The following is a 21,622-nucleotide window of genomic DNA, read 5'->3' as shown; positions in this document are numbered from 1 at the left end:
TCAACCAAGTGAAGAGACATCAGGTTTTATACATTTCCTATCTTGTTTTTGGGTTTTTTTTTTCTTTTTGGGTCACACCCAGCAATGCACAGGGGTTACTCCTGGCTCTGAACTCAGGAATTACTCCGGGCGGTGCTCAGGGGACCATATGAGATGCTGGGAATTGAACCCGGGTTGGCCACCTGCAAGGCAAACACCCTACCCAATGTGCTATTGTTCTAGCCCCTACATTTCCTATCTTAAGACAGCAGGTCCTCAAAATTGCTGAGATTGTTATTTTCTCATCAACTTATAGAAAATGACATTATCTCATTTTTACTGTCATTGTCTTAAGTCTAAGTTTCCAAGAACTTATTTTCGATATTAAGTTCCTATTTTGGGAGATACTTCATTTATAGGGAGTTGCTCATTTCAGTGAGAAGGACCATATGGAAATCATGATCTTACATGTTTTTAGTATTGGGTTTCCGTCATTTTTTAGCCATTTCATTGGACAGAAAAAGAGAAAAGAAGATATTTAAAGACCACCTTAATGCTTTAAGATGTCGTTACTGATATGATTGATAAAATTTGGTAAGCTATTTAAGTGTTTCTACAAAGTGTATTGAGATATGATGGTAAACAAATTCCTCAAGTATTTTACTAAAGTGTTCATAAATTCAACTTTACTATCAATATTTTGTTGACATATACATAAAATATGCTACTTTTGTTTGCTGTGAAACCTTTATATATGTAAAACATGCCATGAAAGCACAGGATAAATTAAACTTCTGCTTAATTGTTGAAAGGTTATCTGCATCTCAGATGCACTGCCAATAGAAAGAAATCTGACCTTAAAATATGTAGAATGGAAAAAAAAAAGAAGTTATCTTTTCAGTGATCTGAGACTCATAAAAATCAAGTAGTTTGTTCACATCTTCAAATTATATCTTCAGAGAATTATGGGCCAGAACTTCAGGATCACTTTTCTAAATAGATATATAGTAAAAACTATTTTAACCCTTCTTGTTATACAATCAATTTAAAAATAAACATACATGTACTTAAATTAATGAATCTGGAAGAGTAAGCTTTATTACATGTTAAAAGATGCTTAAACAGGGACTGGAGCAGTAGTACAGTACTGTCAGTACTGTCAACCCCAGTTTGATCCCCGACATTCCACTATGGTTCCCTGAGCACCGCCACAAGTAATTTATGAGTGCAGAGCTAGGAGTAACTCCTGAGAATGGTCAGGTATGGCCAGAAAACAAACAAACAAACAAACAAAGAGAAGGCCTGAACAAAGAAAATAACTGGGGGGCAGGGAGGCTGAGAGATACTAGAGCAGGTAGTGTGCTTGTCTTACATATGGCCAACAAGGGTTCAATCCCAACATCCTGTATGGTTCCCTGAGTACTTGAGAAAGAGTGATTCCTGAGCACAGACAAGGAATTACTCCAGCTCCAGAGCATCGGTGAGTATGGCCCCAAAATCAAAACCAAACCAAAAGAAAAAAAGCCCATTCCACAACCAAAGAATAAAATTTAATGTTACACTCCACAGAATATCACATGGGGACAAGTAGAGTGTTTATTAGAACAGAAATGTACCTTAGAAATATATAGTATTTTTTACCTACTACTAGTTGGAAAGTCCTATCATTCTAAACATAGCAGATATTAATTAAAACTTGTACACATGACGTGAAAGCTAAGATGGCAGGTGAAAATTCAGAGATAACTTTATTATCTTGAAAACCAATTAATAATACATTAAAATTTGTAGAGATACATTAGTGTATGTGTATAAAAAGTTTCTAGAGAATGTGGAAGGCTGCCATTTTAGCTACATTACAAATAAAAAGCTGAATAAACTAAAAAATCAGGAATTCCTTTTGGATTGATAATAACATTTCACAAGGAAAATTACTCCCACCAATACTGGAGTAACCAAAATGTAAAAACACATGATTACAATGTAACAAGGCAAAAACACTGATGGGACTAGTGTCTTTCAGGGTAGGGAAAGCTGATCTGTAACTGACAAGTGACTCAGAGTAGATAAGAGTGAAAAATTGCAAGAGAATTCAAGTCATCAGCACCCCTATATGCTAGCAAATTTTAGCTACTAAAACTCTACCAGGTTCTTAACATTTATTTATTACTTCCTGCAGGGAAAAGAGAAATTTGTGAAAAAATGTAAAATCATTTTTTCTTATTAAAGTCTTAGTATTATTATTGTTTTAAAGGCTAACCTGTTGGAATTCATCAAAATCTATCAGATCTGGAGGAAATTAATAACCAACCATAGTCTACCTGTCCTACCCAAGAGGGGAAGGGAAAAGAGAGAGGCACTTATGTAGATCATGGTCTAACAGGCACATTAAAAGACTTCAAACCAGGGGGCGGTGTTGAAACATAGTATGACTGAGATCCAATCACAGACAACTTTGTTACTGTTTATCCCAGGAGGATTTAATTTAAAAAAAAAATCCAGTAAAAGAAAGAAAAAGCATGACTTCAACCCAATCACAGGACTAGAGTCTTTTACCATATACATTATGGCCATCAGTAAGAAAATTACAAAACACACCTAGAAAACAAAATACACATTTCGAAGAAACAGATAAAATATTAAAAGCAGGATCAAATATGGTATGGATGTTAGAATGATCAGACTAGCAATTTAAAACAAATAAGTTAATATGCCAAGGGTTCCAGTGGGTAAACAATAGAGTACAACAGATGGGCATTATAAATAAAAACAAATTCTAAGGGCGAGGAGGGGGGAAGCTAAGAGAAATGCTAGAAATAAAAATCATTATAACAGAAATGGAGAACGCTTTTGACAAGTTTATTAGCAGACCAACCAAACGTGGCATGGCTAGAGGAAGAAAAAAAAAACATCTCTGAATTTGTGAACATCAAAATAGAAACATCCCAAACTGAAAAGCAAAGAGAGAAAGGATGGGGGGGGGGGGGGCGGGGCAGGGGAGAAGCAACACACCAAACAGAAGAAAATCAGAATATACAAATGTAAGACATCAAACAATGCAGCATGCCAGGGATATAGCTCAGTAACAAAACACTTGCCCTGAATGCTTAAAGTCTAGAGTACAATCCCTTGCAACTCAAATATAACAATAGTAAACCAGAGGCATTATACCAATACCAGAGAAAGGAACAACAAAAACATTTGCAGCAATGACTGAGAACTTCACTAAGCTCACCTTATTTATTTATTTACTTATTTTGTTTTTTGGGTCACACCCAACAGTGCACAGGGGTTAGGTACTCCTGGCTCTGCACTCAGGAAATATTCCTGGCAGTGCTGGGGGACCATATGGGATGCTGGGAATCGAACCCGGGTCGGCCTCATGCAAGGCAAACGCCCTACCCACTGTGCTATAGCTCCAGCCCCTAAGATCACCTTATAAATCACAGTATCTTTATGTGTAAGAAGTTAATTACACCAGTGATACAAGAGATAAGGGAAAAGGACTAGAAATATGGGTTATTTTATAAGGCACTTGTAAAGCAAGAGTTATCTGAAGTAGATTTGTATTCACTATTAACTGTGTTTTGCAAACGAGGAAAAATGCTAATAAGTGTATGCAATTTAAGTTTGTGGATAAAACTTTTAAACTGCAGTATGAAATATGTTTCTTACAAAACCATGTAAAGAATTAGAAATATAAGAAAGGCATATTCTAAATTTACTTTAAAAAATATTCAGAAAACACCACAAAAAACTGAAAAAAGCTCGAGTTTGTGGCATACGATTTTAAAAAAAGCATCTGAGAAGTGGTGGTAATGACTTAACAAAAAATTTTTAATATAATTAAGTGGGCTGGAGCGATAGCACAGCGGGTAGGGCATTTGCCTTACATGCGGCAGACCAGGGTTCAATTTCTCGGTCCCTCTGCGAGAGACCGGCAAGCTACTGAGAGCATCTCGCCCACATGGCAGAGCCTGGCAAGCTACCCGTGCTGTGTTCGATACTGCAAAAACAGTAACAAGTCTCACAATGGAGACGTTACTGGTGCCCACTCGAGCAAATCAATGAACAACAGGATGACAGTGACAAACATTTTAACAGAAAAATCACCAAATATTTAAATATTTTCTATACAAAAGCAGACCACTTTTGTGATTTTTCTTAAATTATAAAACTAAGCTAAGGAGATGACTTAAAGGGTTGGAGAATGTATACTTGTAGAGGGAGCCCAAAGGCCTGGTCTGTGCCACCAATGTCAGATTGTTACTGCCCCCACAACCTCTCCAAAATTGTATGATTATGTGCTACACTTGAAAATTCCTCCAGACTGAAGCACAAACTCTCTGGTCATTTTTTTTTTGGGGGGGTGGAGGGGACACCTTGCAGTGCTCAAGGAATATTCCTGGCTCTGTGCCCACTGAGTACTCAAGAGAATCAAGAGAACGAGGGGCTGAATCAGGATTGGTTGCAAGCAAGACAAGCATGCTGGGGCTGGAGCGATAGCACAGCGGGTAGGGCGTTTCCCTTGCATGCGGCCGACCTGGGTTCGATTCCCAGCATCCCATATGGTCTCCTGAGCACTGCCAGGGGTAATTCCTGAGTGCAGAGCCAGGAGTGACCCCTGTGCATCATTGGGTGTGACCCAAAAAGCAAAAAAGAAAAAAAAAGAGAAGCATGCTAACTCTTGAACTCTCTCTCCAGGATCTATGTTTATTCTTAGTATACTATATTAAACCCATTACAACCAAAGAAAATTTTTATATCACTAGAGAAAAGTTTTTTCGAGTATATGAAAATTAAAATATTTATATGGTAATTCTGGCATGTTAACTTCCACCAGCTAAGACTTGTTCTTCCATACTGCTCTTTCAGGTATCAACAGTAGAGGAAAAGAAACCTTCAGGTTCAGGCCATAGTGATAGTACAGGTAGAGTATTTGCCTTGTACTCAGCCAATCTGGGTTCAATCCCAAGCTTCCCACACAGCTGACCTGAGTTCAATCTCCGACATCCCACATGGTCCCCTGAGCACCGCCACGAGTAACTGCTGAGTGCAGAGTCAGGAGTAATCCCTGAGCAATGCCAGGTGTGATCCAAAAAACAAAGCAAAAAAAAAAAAAAAGAAATCTGAAGGTTCTTTGTATACAATATTCCTTATGTGAAAAATTACCACCATTGCACAAAACTAACCTATTATTTTTCTTTCTACTATTCCCCCCTCAAATATGTGTATATGTGTGTGTACATATATATATGTAATATATATGTACACACACATACACACACACACACACACACACACACACACATATATATATATATATATATATATATACACACACATCTCTGAGAGCCCAGCAAGCTACTGAGAGTATCCCGTCCACACGGGCATAGCCTGGCAAGATACCCGTGGTGTATTCAATATGCCAAAAACAGTAACAAGTCTCAAAATGGAGACGTTACTGGTGCCCACTCGAGCAAATACATGAGCAAAAGGGTGACAGTGACAGTGATAAGCTAAGCTCAAAAAGGAAACTATTCAGGGCCAGAGAAATTAGTACAGCATGCAGGGTGCTTGCCTTGCATGCAAGCACACCCAGGATGGTTCCCCAACACCCCGTATGATATCCAGAGCTTGCTGAGTGATCGCTCAGCACAAGTCCTAAGCACAAACACAAAAGGTGTGCTCAAAAACAAAATAGGAGGGGCTGGAGTGATAGCACAGCAGGTAGGGAGTTTGCCTTGAACGCGGCTAACCAGGGTTTAATTCCCAGCATCCCATATGGTCCACTGAGCACTACCAGGGGTAATTCCTGAGTGCAAAGCCAGGAGTGACCCCTGTGCATCGCCGGGTGTGACCCAAAAAGCAAAAAAAAAAAAAAGAAAACAAACAAAACAAACTAGGAAACTAGTTCTCTTTCATCATGTATTCAATCTTCTCTCCCTATTAAAAGATCCGAATTATGTTCTTATAAAAATCTTCAATCCTGATACCTCCCCCCAAATCCTGCATTCATTTCTATCAACTATATTGCAGAATTAATTAGAAATGTGCACTTATAGAGCAGTCTGTATCTGAGTATACCTAAAGTGATTTTAGTCATCAAAATAAAATAAAAGATATGAACAAAGAACCATAAAAAGCAGCATGTGAATTAGGAAGTCAATATAATGATACTTAGGTTTAATTCTTTGAGACTGAGAAAGCTAAGCCTTCTATCAATTTGGTTCAATAATGACTTTTTCCATTAGCAAAATCAACAATAAAATGAGAAAAAACACTGCCATCCACCATACCTCATTATGTACACCATTAAAACAGATCACTATACAGACTCAAGCATATATTCCTAACATTGTATACTTTTAGAGAAAGTGAATCGCTCAATCACCCAAATAAAACTTCTGATTAGAGAAATTTCTGTAACACAATGAAAATAAGAATTGAGAAGAAACCTAATGAAACTAATCACGGCAGTTTAATCTTCCAGATTCACGTGTATGTGTGTGTGTGTGTGTGTGTGTATAGGATGCATAATGCAACATAAGGGGATATGCTACTTCCTAGAATTTATGAGCCTAGACTCATAATGGACAATATTCTGTGAAAGACTAGAACTTTCCTTGTTTTCCAAGGCTTCTTAGCTGTTCAGGATATGGTAAGGGAGGAAAGGAGGCTTGCTGCAACATGAAAATGAAGGCGAATTTGCGTAATAGCTATTGCTATGTGAAAAGCTGGGCTCTGTGCCAACTATTCCCTTATTCTCTGCTATAAAATAACTCTAACTCAAGTAGCTTCCAAAATAAACAATGTGATGATAAGATAATAGAGTTCCATTCAAAGATGATCCAGGACATGTATACCGTCAGGTATTTTTTTTATCTAAATGACTTATGAACAAGAATAAGAGGGACCTGAGAAATAGTACAAAATGGAATGGCACTCTCAGATGATGCTACTAACCAGGGTTTAATCCCTGGCAACCTATATACTATAGAGTCTCACTAGGAGTGACCTTTAACATAGAGCCAGGAGTAATCCCTGAGTACCAGCTAGCCCCGAAAGACAAAACAATAAATCAGAAGAACACAAAGAAGTGGAATCACATATAACCCCCAAGATACAGGTGAGATGAGACTGAGATATTCTATTCAGCAAATATCAAATTCTCTAGTTAAAAGGATCTAGGGGGTCAGGTCAATAGTACATTGCACCAGGGAAACCTGGGCTTTATCCCGGCACACAATATAGTCCTCCGAGCCAGGAGTGATCCCTGAGCACAGAACCAGGAGTAAGCACTGAGCAGAGCCTGTCTCACTCCAAAACCAACCAAACAACAAAAACAAAAACGGAAACAAAAACCACCACCAACAAAGGATTCAGGGCTCAAATTCATACACTTTTAGTAAATAAAATATTTAGGAAAAATTCAGTTATGAAAATCTATGTGGGCTGGAACCATAACACAGCTGGTAGGGCATTTGCCTTGCACGCGGCCGACCCGGGTTCAATTCCTCCTCGAGTCTCGGAGAGCCTGGCAAGCTACCGAGAGTATCTTGCCCCCACGGCAGAGCCTGGCAAGCTACCCGTGGCGTATTGGATATGCCAAAAACAGTAACAACAAGTCTTACAATGGAGACGTTACTGGTGCCCGCTCCAGCAAATCGATGAGCAATGGGATGACAATGACAGTGATACAGTGATGAAAATCTATGTAAACGCATCACCTTAGAACCAGGGAAATAAATCATTTTACTCCAGCTATGTATTTATAGTTGTACTTCTAAGTGGTTTCTCTATCTGCTTTATGCTGATTTCTTTTCTCCACAGTCCAGAAAATTATTGAAAGAATACATGAGAAATGCAAACATGGGGACTGAAGAGATATCTCACTGGACTGAGTGTACGCTTTATATGTGAGCGACCTAGTTTTTAATCCCCGGCACCAAAAGTTTCCAGAGCCCACCTCAAGTATTAAGCCAAGAGTAGCCTAAGCAGAGCCAAGTGTAGGTCAAAAACAACAAAAAAGTAAAATAAATAATTACAATGTATTGTATATTAAAAACATAAGTATATGCACTGGAAGTACAGAAATTACAGTAACTTTGCCCCGGGAGAGTTCAGAACTGAGTCTTCCCATTCACTCCTATCCTCTCCTCCTTTCTCTAAATACTGTATGTATTTTCATAACTGAAATACTTTTCTTTACACTTTGCTTTTTAGGAACTTAGTAGTGACTCTCCCTCCTCTCCATGCTACATTTTCATATTAGATAATTTACTTTTTGAAGTTAAAACAGAAGGAAAAGAGTTTGCTTAAAAGAACGGGATAATTCCTGGGGCTGGGGAGATAATATAGCAGGTAGGTGCTTGCCTTCCATGCAAAGGACCAGGGTTTGATCCCCAGCATCCCATATGGTCTCCATACCACTAACAGGAGTAATTCCTGAGTGCAGAGCCAGGAATAACCCTTGAGCATCACAGGGTATGGCCCAACAACAAACAACAAAGAAATAAAGAACTGGTAATTCCTGACATAACATTCTAAACCATCAAAATCAACAGAGCTTAAAAAGAAGTTACAAATTTCTCATGTTCAACACCCGCATGTCATTATTATTGAGTCTTCTGTAGTCCATTATCTCTGCAAACAATTCCTAGACAGAAATTAATCATGATCATCAATTTTGTGCCCTGAACTGCCCCCAGCCCCCACAACAAGCAAAACCACAATCAAAACTGAAGAGGTTTGAAAGCAGATGTCATCAGGGTCAAAGAGACAGTAGAGCGGGGTAATGTCCTTGCCTTGCACATGGCTGACCCAGAGACACCACATGACAAACCCATGAGCCTCTCAGAAGTGATCCCTAAGCAAAGAGCCAGGAACTAAGTCCTGAGCTCCACTATGTGAAGCCTCAAAATAAAAACAAATGCCAACTTATTTCACTGATTTTACTGTGAGCGGTGCTACTGAACCCCAAGACTGTTGAGATCATCTTTCTGCTTTCACATATATTCTCAGATGTTACTAATTCAATGTAGCTTGACTGAAAATAGCTAAAATATTCTAGTGTATATATTATCTACCATCTGTGCACTTGTGTCAAGATGCCTTTGAGTACTTACTAAACTCAGATTTCCAAATATGGTAGAACTTTGTACTGCAAAGGTATATAGCTGGTTTGACATGATTTCATGAAATGAAGGTAAAATACACATAGTATATAAAGAGTTCAATGTTAAAAATGAAGAGGGGCTGGAGCAATAGCACAGTGGGTAGGGCATTTGCCTTGCACGCAGCCGACCCGAGTTCAATTCCCAGCATCCCATATAATCCCCTGAGCACTGGTGATGCTCAGAGGTTAGTCCTGAGTACAAAGCCAGGACTAACCTCTGAGCATCACCAGGTGTGATCCGAAAAGCAAAAACAAAACAAAAATGAAGAGCAGGGACAGAGAGACAGTACAGGGCTTAAAACAAACACCCTGCGTGTGACTGGTACCACTTCGATTCCAGCATCAATGTCCACCTCTCTCCAGTACCACCAGGTGCATCACCAGAGGCACCAACACTGTGAGTGGCTTAGGTTATCTCCAGCACCACTGGGTCCAAGCAGCACTGCAACATTGGGCCCTCACATCAAACCACCAGGCTGAATGGCCGAAAATCACTGTGAGGACCATCCTTCTCGTAAAGACAAAGAATAGTAAAAGACATAATTTAATGATTCACTCTCTTTTCTTGGGCTGGAGTGGTAGTACAAGAAATAGGGCACTTGGGGCCGGAGCGATAGCACAGCGGGTAGGGCGTTTGCCTTGCACTCGGCCAACCCGGGTTCGATCCCCGGCATCCCATATGGTCCCCCAAGCACCGCCAGGAGTAATTCCTGAGTGCAAAGCCAGGAGTAACCTCTGATCATCGCTGGGTGTGACCCAAAAAGCAAAAAAAAAAAAAAAAAAAAAAAAAAAAAAAAAAAGCAAAAAAAAAAAGAAATAGGGCACTTGCCTTGTACATGGCCAACCTGGTTTGAATCTGGCACCACACAGGGTCCAGTCCCCAAAGTACTACTATCAGAAGTGGTCCCTCTAGGTACTGTTGGATATTGATCAAAGTCCAAAAATAAATAAAATTTAAAATCTCTTTTCTTAAAGAAAAAAAAAATAGTTACTACTTCATTTTAACAATACTTACCACTCAGCAGTATATTTGTTGACATTAACATCTTTTCTTAAAAAAAAAAAATAAAAGTTTTCTTTTGGGGCTGGAGTGATAGCACAGTGGGTAGGGCGTTTGCCTTGCATGTGCCTGACTGGGGTTCGATTCCCAGCATCCCCTGTGGTCCCCCGAGCACTGCCAGGAGTAATTTCTGAATGCATGAGCCAGGAGTAACCCCTGTGCAATGCCGGGTGTGACCCAAAAAGAAAAAAAAAGTCTTCTTCTTCCGCACATTCCATTTGCTGTTTCTTAATAACCAAATCAAATAAATGCCTGAATGTGTTGCTCACACACTCAGCAGTGGTACCTACCAAGGGTTACACTCCTTTCAGATGTGGGGCTCATGCACATTCTAATAGTAATGTCCAATGGGGGTCACTATAGTTCTTACATGTTCACTGGGGGCTCCTAGTCACAGAGCTTGCACATCTATTATTTGCAGCACTTACCAGGAACCAAAGTTAGTGCCCAATATATACGGGCAGCATCAGAGATGAACTTCCTGGCCTCATGCTTGCTACTTACTCTTTTTTTTCAACCACTAAGCCAGTCTCTCAACCCCAATATATATATTTTTTGCTAATCCATATTCTCAATTTAGATATAAATTTTTGAGAAATCAAAGCAACAGGAATTGAAAATCCATGTTGAAACAAGGGAAGCCACAGTTGATATGGAAACTACCATGGTAGGCTATAAACCAAACCACATATACCTTTCTCAACCCCTGATCTGAGGCACTTACTGGTACAAAGTGATGCTCACTTATAACAAAATGGCTAAAAAAGGCTAAGTTACTAAACAGAATCTTCATGCCATTTCCACTATTTTTCCTACCTTTTGGTTAGGTATGGAGAGGGGCCTCTTGGAACCTTTTCTCTTTTCTTCTTGGTAGAGAAATAAAATTGCTATATTTTGAAGTAGTTTGTTACTTTATGCAGGAGTCCAGACAAACCCCTGCAAAGGTACCACCAAGTGTGATCCCCATCCCCAAAATAAAGGAAAATCGAAATATCTGTTGCACAGCTGGCCTCTCAGAAAGTAAAACTGGAGCCGGTGACATAGTACAGTGGGTAGGTACTTGCCTTGCACAAAACCAACCCAGATTCAATATCCAGTATCAGTATCACATATGGTCCCCTGAGCACCATCAGGAGTGATCCCTAAGCACAGAGATGGGAGTTAACTCCTAAGAAATGCTGGGTGTGCCCCCAAAAGAAAAATTTAAGAATACCAAAAGACAGAAGGACGTCATCCTTAAACTGGAGATGGTAGGGTGCTTGCTTTGCACATGGACAATCTGGGTTCATTTCCTGGAAACCCATATGGTTTCCCTAAGCACCACTAGGAGTATTTTCTTTTTCTTTCTTTCTTTCTTTTTATTTTTTTTGCTTTTGGGTCACACCTGGTGATGCACAGGGGTTACTCCTGACTCATGCACTGAGGAATTAACGACTGGCAGTGCTCAGGGGAAGATATGGGATGCTGGGAATCGAATCTGGGTTGGCCGTGTACCTGGCAAACGCCCTACTCACTGTGCTATCGCTCCAGCCCCTAGGAGTGTTTTCTAAGCACAGATCCAGGAGTATGAGCCCTGAGCACCACAGGGTGTGTAATAAAAAAAAAAATTAATTACATTAAAAGGCAAGCTATCCTGAAGGTATTGTTGCCCAAAAGCTAAAAATAAAAACCATAATGCAAAATGGGAACCAGGTGAAAAGTTTAGTAATTGCAATTCCCGACACAGAAAATGCAATTTCTCATGGAAATTATTTTTTAAATTATATCCAAGTTCAAAGAGATAAATATGTACCACCTCACACCACAGAGAATGGCACACATCCAAAAGAACAAAAGCAATCACTGTTGGGGAGGATGTGGAGAGAAAGGGACCCTTCTACACTGCTGGTGGGAAAGGCAACTGGTCCAGCCCCTTTGGAAAACAGTATGGATGATTCTCAAAAAATTAGAAATTGAGCTTCCATTTGATCCAGCAATACCACTTCTGGGAATATACCCTGGAGAAACAAAAAAGTATAGTCGAAATGACATCTGCACTTATATGTTCATCGCGGCACTGTTTACAATAGCCAGAATCTGGAAAAAAACCGAGTGCCCAAGAACAGATGACTGGTTAAAGAGACTTTGGTACATCTATACAATGGAATACTATGCAGCTGTTAGAAAAGATGAAGTCATGAACTTTGCATATAAGTGATCAACATGGAAAGTATCATGCTAAGTGAAATGAGCCAGAAAGAGAGGGACAGGCATAGAAAGATTGCACTCATCTGTGGAATATAAAATAACAGAGTAGGAGACTTACACCCAAGAATAGTAGTATATAATGCCAGGAGGTTGGCTCCATAGCTTGGAAGCGGGCCTCACATGTTGGTGGAAAATCATCCCAGATAGAGAAGGGAACACCAAGTAAAATGTGATTGGAGATGCGTGCTGAAAGTAGACTAGAGACTGAACACGACGGTCACTCAATACCCCTGTTGCAAACCACAACACCCAAAAGGAGAGAGAGAGAGAATAAATAGGAATGCCCTGCCACAGAGGTGGGGTGGGGTGGCGGGGATGGGATCGGGGGATGGGAGGGATAATGGGTTCATTGGTGGTAGAGAATGGACACTGGTGGAGGGATGGGCTCTCGAACATTGCATGAGGGAAAAACAAGCACGAAAAGGTGTGAATCTGTAACTGTACCCTCACTGTGACTCACTAAAAAAAAAAAAAAATTAATGAAAAAAAAGAGAAGAAATAAACTCATAAATGCTGATACACAAAAAGAGATACATATGAAAAATAAAATATTTTAAAATATATCAAAATTCTCGATTCCTCTTGCCCTCTCGGAGAGCCTGGCAAGCTAGCTCGTGGTGTATTCGAGATTCCAAAAACAGTAACAAGTCTCAGGATGGAGACGTTACTGGTGCCCGCTCCAGCAAATCTTGATGAACAACGGAATGAAGTGATATAGTGATATCAAAATATTCAGTTTTTCTGGGAAAGTCTATTTTTATTAAAATTACATTGTCTAGGGGCCAGAGTTATAGTACAGTAGGTAGGGCACTTGCCTTACATGCAGCCAACTGGGGGTTGATCCTCAGTACTACATATGGTCCCCCAAGTCCCACTAGAAATGATCCCTCAGCATAGAGCCCTAAGTAGTACCAGGTGTGGCCCAAAAACTAAAGACAACAACAACATTTCATTATTTATATATATATTAATAGACCATTAAAAGGGAGATGGCTCTAGTGGCAAAGCCTGTGAAGGAATGTATATAAGACCCTAAGTTAAAGCACTGACCCACATGAAGCCTAGCAAAACTGGGTGCTGCCCCCATTGGTAGAGTGTTCTCTTCCTTGTCTAATTCATATTTCATTTTCATATATAAACCTATTGTTTATTTGGTGTTAAAACTATGGATTTAACTTTATCTTTAGTCAAGAAAATAAATAAAAAAAAGTTTTATCTATTGTATTTGTTTTGGGGTAGCTCACCCAGCAGTGCTCAGGATTTACTCCGAAGTCTGTGCTCAGAGATCAAGCAAGGCAGTACTCTTAGTGGGGGACTACTCTGTGTGGCTGGCTGTGTACAGGACAAAAGCCTTACTGACTGTACTGCTCTATTTCTCTGTTCCCCCAATTGGTAAAGTTTTTACACTGTTACTAAGAAATCTTCTCTAGGAGTCAGTTTGAGCACTGATCCACCAGGCATGGCAGAATATTGCTGGAAACAGTCCCCAAGCCTCTTAAAAACTGCTTGGGTATTTAATCTAAAAAAAAAAAAAGAAAGCCCTTTTTTTGTTCCTCAGATTTGAGACACCAATGGTGGACAGAAGTCAACAGAAAGAGGAGGTGCTGAAAGGTGGTCAAGTGTTATCCATGAAACCCTATCAGTAACAGTAATAAACCACAGTACCAAAAGTGACCGATCATGGTGTTGTCACTTCTAAGCACAGAGCATCAATGTGGCTTAAAACACCCCCAAAACTCTTTTTTCTGGCCTCCTGATAGTACTGTTTACGTGACTGTTCCATGTGGACAGGGAAAAATAACAAACTCCAAGCCACCTTTTACCTCTCTTGGTGCTCCTTATGTGCCCATTTTGGTCTGGACACTTATTTCTTCTATGAAGCAGTTGCTGAAGATACTCTGGTGCTTACCATGGCTGATGAAAAGCCCAAAGAAGGGGTCAAGACTGAGAATAAGGATCAGATTAGGGGCTGGAGCGATAGCACAGCGGGTAGGGCATTTGCCTTGCACGCGGCCGACCCAGGTTCGAATCCCAGGATCCCATATGGTCCCTTGAGCACCGCCAGGAGTAATTCCTGAGTGCAGAGCCAGGAGTAACCCCTGTGCATCACCGGGTATGACTCAAAAAGCAAAAAAAAAAAAAAAAAGGATCAGATTAATTTAGGGGGCAAGTTAGAATGATTTTGTGCCATAGTTTAAGATTAAAAGGCGTATACCACTTAGTAAACTAATGAAAGTGTACTGTGAACAGGATTTGTCAATAAGGCACCAGTTTGATGGGTAGTCAATCTATGACATGGAGGAAGAAGATACAATTTGATGTATTCCAGCAGCAAAGAGGCAGTGTCTGTTAAAAAGAAAACCTGCTACTTCACTCCAGAACTCAGTTCTTCTAAACCAAGAAGATATTCACAATTAGAAAACCACAATTTGGGGCCGGAGCAATAGCACAGCGGGTAGGGCGTTTGCCTTGCACGCGGCCAACCCGGGTTCGATCCCCGGCATCCCATATGGTCCCCTGAGCACTGCCAGGAGTAATTCCTGAGTGCAAAGCCAGGAGTAACCCCTGAGCATCGCTGGGTGTGACCCAAAAAGAAAAAAAAAAAGAAAGAAAACCACAATTTGGATTTACCAAATCCTGACAACTACAATATAGTTTTCTCTTCTTTCATCTCCCCTTCCACGTTCTTTTATTGTACATAAAGTAACTCATGTACGTAGAAAAGCAGATTGCATTTAAAAAAAGAAAAGCAAACAAAAACACCTAACAGTCAACAGTATGTTTAAACTGACAACCAAGGAAAATGGAATGGGGAAAAATATTGGTTCTCTCCAAATATTCCCTTTCTCCACTATGGCATGTCATTCAACTCTATATTCCATTAAATTATATTGCTCCTCATGTTTAAAAAAAATAACAATATAAATAGGACTGTCTTTTTCTTTTTTGGGGGAAACCAAAAAAGAAACCATGTTTCAACACACAACAACGGTAGTGAGTTGTGTGTTGAAACATGGAATGTAATCGAGATAAGGCGTAAACGAAGTGAAACTTATCACTTACAAGGGTGGGGACTGGGGAGGTGGGAGGGGGCGGCAGGTATAATGGGGGGGTTGGTGATGGAAGATGGGCACTGGTGAAGGGAAGGGTGTTTCAGTTTTGTGTAACTGACATAATCCTGAGAACTATGTAACCCTCCACATGGTGATTCAATAAAATTTAAAAAAAAATAACAATATAAATAGTCTTGCATACCTTCTATGATTGGTGAATTTTTTTTTTCTTTTTGGGTCACACCCGGCGATGCACAGGGGTTACTCCTGGCTCCACACTCAGGAATTACTCCTGGCGGTGCTCAGGAGGCCATACGGGATGCTGGGATTCGAACCCGGGTCGGCCGCATGCAAGGCAAACGCCCTACCCGCTGTGCTATCACTCCAGCTCCTGATTGGTGAATTTTAATGCTTTTTGTTTATCATTGTAAAACCAAGGACAATTTTTTTTTTTTACTTTTTTGAACGTATCTGTTTAATCTAAACAATCTGTCTTTAAGTACGGATAAACTTAAAGAAATGACTCCAATGCTGGAGAGATAATACAGTGGGTAGGTAGTTTGCCTAGGAGGTAGCCAAACTAGGATCTCTCCCTGGTATCCCATATGGCTCCCTGATGTCAGGAGTAATTCCTGAGTGCAGAGTTAGGAGTAACCCCTGAGCATTGCTGGGTGTGGCATCATCTCCCCCCCAAAAAAAGAAATGAGTCCTAAAGTTTATCCTTCAAGTATCTTGTTTTATAAATCAACTTCTTATTTAACATGAAGAAACAATAAGAACCTTACCAACCCCCGCCCCCAAACCCCCCCCTAAGGAATACAAAAAGGTATTTGTACCCAAAGATTACTGCAACATAATTCACAACAATCAAAAGGTGTAAGCAATCCAGCTGACTACAGATCACAAATGGATAAATAAGTGGTATGTATACACACAATACAATGTTACTCATACAAAGAAAAAAGTTCTGATAATGAATAAAACCTAGTGAAGCCAATGAAATAAGCCATGAAAAAAACCAAAGAAGGCAAAATAGTTGTATGAGTCTACCTAAAAGAGGCAAATTGATAAATCAGAAATTACCAGGGTTTAGGGGGAAGAAAAATGGGGAGTTAATTGCTATAATGGTTACACATTTTGTTAAGGATAAAAAGATATTTAAAGTATTGATGAAAACTATTGCACAAAACTGTGAATGTAATAAATACTGGTTTTACTTTATTGATCTCTGTTTTGGGTGGCCACTCATGGTAATGCTCAGGAAATATTCCTAGCCAGTACTCCAGGAACCATGCAGTGCCCAATTAGCTAACTTTTCCAACCCTAAACTTAGATTTTATGATTTGGGGAGTTGTTTTACATGAGGGAGGGGAAAGACTGAGGCCACACCCAGTAGAGGCTGGGAAGCTTTATATTTTAAATAGTCAAAATAGAATTTTATGAGCCCAATAGATGGCAGTAGGCTGAGTACATGCTTTGCATGCAGGAGCACCACATGGTTCCTGAGTACTCCAGGAGCAACTCCCAAGAACAGATCTGGGAGGAGCTCCTGAATATCACCAGGTATAGCCCAAAGACAAAAACCAAAGATGAACATTTTACATTAACCATAATTTTTAAAAAATGTAATATACTGAAACTTAACAATTCAATCATTTAACAGATTGGTGCTGGTGGTACCACCAGTAGTTCACATTTAGTTGTGGCTTAACAAAATTGCAGTGCTGGCATCAATGTGTTAAACATTTTATCTGTTTAATTATATTTTTTATGGGGGCTATATCTGTTGATGCTAGGCGACTACTCCCAATTCTGTGCTCAGGGCACAATTAATTTCTGAGCGCAGAGGCAGGGATAACCTCTGTGCATCACCAGGTATGTCCCCCCCCAACAAAAACCCCAAACAAACAAGAAGTGACAATGACCCAACACTCCACTGTAAATATCTTGTACATACAACATCTTGATGTATACTTGGATGAGTTCATAAGGTGTCACCATGAAATCAATAAACTGAAAGTTTTTAATATGACCCTAAAAACAGTAATAATACAAGGAACCAGAGCAATAGAACAGTGGGTGTGCCGCCTGCCTTGCATGTGGCCAACCAGGGTTTAATTTTAATTCCTGGCACTACACAGGGTACCCTGAGACCTACTGTGAGTCATCTTTGATCACAGAGCCATAATTAAGTCTTGAGCACTGCTGGGTATGGCCCCAAACCAAAAACAAAACACAAGCATACTTGTCCCATGATATAAATGAGAAAACAATAGACAAGCATGTAAACCAAGCCCATGCTCTTCACACAAATTCTGAAGACCCAATTCAGAGGATAACAATATATTCAATTTGTTATGCTCCATTAACTGCTATATAACTACAAACTTACCATTTAACTGGAATTTTTTAAAGTAGAGACAACTTCCCATAGAAACCAGACTGTACTGTAGTTCAAACAGCATGTGACAAAAAAACTACTTACATAAGTACATAAGACCAGAGAGATAGTACACTGGGTAATTCGCTTGCTTTGTATGTGCATGAACTGGGTTCAATTGCTAGTACCCCATACGGTTGCCTCAGGACCATCAGGAGTGATCCCTGAGCCTAGAGGCAGAAGTAAGCCCTAAGAACCACTGGGTGTGGCCCAACCCTCCCCACCTCCAAAAAAAAGTTATTACATTTGAATAGCTGGCAAGAGAAAGCAGTTCTTATTATATTATCTTATGAGAAACAAGATACAAAGAACATCAGGAATCAACCCTTATGTAAAATAATTTTCCTAATCTTTGTTCAGTAAATGTTAGTAAATTGCTCTTTATGCCTATTTCATAGGGAGGTAGTAGGATCATTTGTAACTCTGAGTCTCAGTTTCTTCACTTTTAAATTTGTATATACTCACATTTAATAACTAGTAAGACAAGATTCAATTCTAGGTGTACTAATTACAGACTCAATACTTCTTCTATTAAACATAAGAAGCAGCAATCTGGGTATATTCATTTGAAATATTTGCATAATTTCACATACATACATTATTATACTACTGATACCTCTAAAATGCTTCAGCCTATTTTATGGTCACAAAACAGCTTTGCCTAAAACATACTGCAAAAAAGTCATCAGCACCTTTATATTCACTGCAGCACTATTAACAATAGTCAGAATCTGGAAACAACCTGAGTGCCCAAGAACAGACAACTGGATAAAAAAAACTATAGTAGTATAACTACGCAATGAAATACTACTCAGCCGCCAGAAAAATTAAGTTATGAAATTTGCTTATACATGGATGGACATGCTGAGTGAAGTAAGTCAGAGGGAGAGGAAAAAACGTTGAAAGAATGATAGTACTCATATTCGAGATATTTAAAAAACAAACAAACATAGTATGAAACTATTTTCTAGGGACAGTAGAAACCAGGGCCAGGAAGACTTATCCGTGGTTGAAAACTTGCCACAAGTTAGGGGTGGAGTGGGGTGCAGAGGTGCAGTGCAGTTAAGATAAAGAAGGAATCACTATGACAATGATAGCTAAAAATGATCACTCTCGACAAGAACTCAGTGCTGAAAAGAGGTAAAGGGATATACGTGATAACCTTTCAGTACCTGTATTGCAAACCATAATGGAGGGGGACAGGGAGAGGGGAAAAGAGTCTACCATAAAAATAGGCTGGGGGAAACTGCTGGCATTGGTGATCCAAAATGTTAATGGAGGAGGGAAAGGTGCTGAAACATTGTATGACTAAAACCCAATCATGAACAACTTTGTAACTGTATCTCGCAGTAATTCAATTAAAAAAATAAAAGATAAAAAATTTTTAAACAGGCTTTGCGAATAACATACAATGATTAAAATAAAACTTCCTGTACTTATGAACAAAGGTCAGAAAATGTTAATAGAGAATTAAAAATATTTTCAATAACCACAGGTTGTCAGGAAATCTACTTACCCGTTTTGAAGAACAGTGTTCATTCTTTTCCTCTGTCATCTTCCCGCTTTTAAGTGCTTTCCTTGGGTGCTTGATTGTTGTTTTTATGGCAGGTCGACATACATAGTTTTCCAAATTCTTTGGAGGTTTTTTAGTTCTTTTAGCTTGAAGGCCAATTTTCAGTTTTAAATTTCCTTCTGAAAAGTTTGTTTCTTTTACTGAAAACTGCTGCTGTGCATCAATCAAACCATCACCTTTCCCTGAATCAATGTTTCTTTCCCGGTTCCATTTTCGAAGATTGTCTTCCTCCTTTTTGTTGTTCTCTAGTTCTACTTCTCTTTTGCTGACCAGTGTGCCAGAATTTATGGCAGAGGGACTCTTTCTTGAAAATCCTTCGGAATCAGAACTCAATCCTAACATAGCAGTATTTCTAAGGTCCATCACAAGTATATGTTATTGCCAAGGAATCTTATGAAAATTTTATAGAACTCTGTTCCATAAAAAACAGGGATCTCCAAAACTTGCAACCAGCATCTCTTTCTCTGCAGGATAGACCATAACAAAAATTTATCAGAATAGAGGCAACTATTAACATGAGAAATGGATACAGGGGGAAGTACAGAGATCAGGAAAAACCCAAATCATAGTAAAAAATCAGAGTGTACTTCAAAACTGGATTTCAACTCATTTAGTTAAAAGTTTAAAATTTCAGAATGTGTAGCCCGAGAAATGGTATAGGCAGGTGGTATATTTGCTTTACATGTGTCTGGCCCTCCACCCCTGTGGTCCTCTGAACCCTGACAGGAATGCTTTATAAGCCCAGAGCCAGGAGTAAGCTTGAGCACTGCCAGGTTTGGCCCAAGAAAACAAAAATTAAAAAATTATAATAAATAAAACTTCAAAATGCTTGCTTCTCAATATATCTTGAATAAGTAGAAATTAATACTAAGCACCACTGATTAATATTAGTCAAGCTAACTTTAAGATTAAAAATTTCTACATTTTAAAGGAATGCATTTCTTCCTGAATAAATCAATCTCATTCAAAAATCATAGTTTTGAACGAGACTGATTGAAAACATAAAAAAAATAACATTTTTTGAGGGGAGAAAAATCACATTTTGGGCTGGTTTCATTGTTCCACCTTTTTCTCGTAAGTTGTTGGGATTTTTTTGATAGAATTTAAATGGAATTTTTTATCTGCTGCTGGTGTACAATTTCAACTGAGTTCATTCATTCAAAAATGTATCAAGACTGTGCAAAACCCTGCAAAAACACAGTATTCAGAATATACATCCAGTTCCTAAACTGGTGAGGCTTATACCCTAAGAATATAAATTGTAACTGTTATTAAAACTTTGAAAATCAGAAACTTAAGAGATCACTGGAACACTTCAATTTCCACATATATGTATATATACACATGTACATGTGCGCGTGTGTATGTGTGTGTGTTGACACTGGAGATCAAGCCCAGAGCCTCACGTTTACAAGGCAAGTACTCTACTGCTGAACTAAAGCCCCTTAGAATACTTTAAATCAATATGCTAATTTAGTATTTTGCAATAGGTAGTACATTCCACACAGAGCAATCCCTTCTTATGAATTAAGATCCTCCGGAAATCAATTACCAAATTTTAAGAAGACAATGTAAAAATCACACTTTTCTTGAGGATAAAGCATACATTTGAATTAAGATCTAGTATCTAGAAAGAAACAACATCCTATTCCTTAAAATATATAAAGCAATAATCATGAACAGCTTTGTAAGGATCTCTCAGTGATTCAATAAAAAATAAATATATATATATCTGCAAAATATTTTATAGCTTAAATAATGAGCCTTAAAGAGTTCTCTTTCCAGGGGCCAGAGCAATAGTACAGCAGGTAGAGTTGCCTTACATGCAGCCAACCCAGGTTCTATTTCCAACATCCCATAAGCAAGGCCAGGAGTGATTTCTGAGTGTAGAGCCAGGAGTAAACCCTGAGCATCACCAGTGTGGCCAAAAGAAGAGTTCTATTTCCAGAGGGCTGAGCAAAGTTTGTTTCATTTACTGGAATATTCGACAAATTATTTCTTATACTAATCTGCATGTTGGACTCTCAGGTTCAATCCCAGGCACAGCTTGGTGCAGCACTTCCTGTAGCATGGCCAGGTGTGCCTCCTCCCT

The 21,622-nt window shown here is 39.2% G+C and overlaps 1 protein-coding gene across 2 annotated transcripts in view; it reads right to left on the bottom strand.

Moving 5' to 3' along the window:
• The window catches only part of ASH1L (ASH1 like histone lysine methyltransferase), a 177,879-nt gene that overhangs the window by 126,225 nt on the left and 30,032 nt on the right, over positions 1–21,622 (bottom strand). For both annotated transcript variants that reach the window (XM_055139889.1, XM_055139890.1), the window contains exon 2: positions 19,474–19,994. In XM_055139889.1, the coding sequence (XP_054995864.1) occupies positions 19,474–19,893 (420 nt within the window). In that variant the 5' untranslated portion in view covers positions 19,894–19,994. The remainder of the gene's footprint in view (positions 1–19,473; positions 19,995–21,622) is intronic.

This window comes from Sorex araneus, chromosome 5, assembly GCF_027595985.1.
Source record: "Sorex araneus isolate mSorAra2 chromosome 5, mSorAra2.pri, whole genome shotgun sequence".
NCBI lineage: Eukaryota > Metazoa > Chordata > Mammalia > Eulipotyphla > Soricidae > Sorex > Sorex araneus.
The sequence above is the reverse complement of the archived record's forward strand: the minus strand, read 5'-3'. Positions and strand labels throughout refer to the sequence as shown.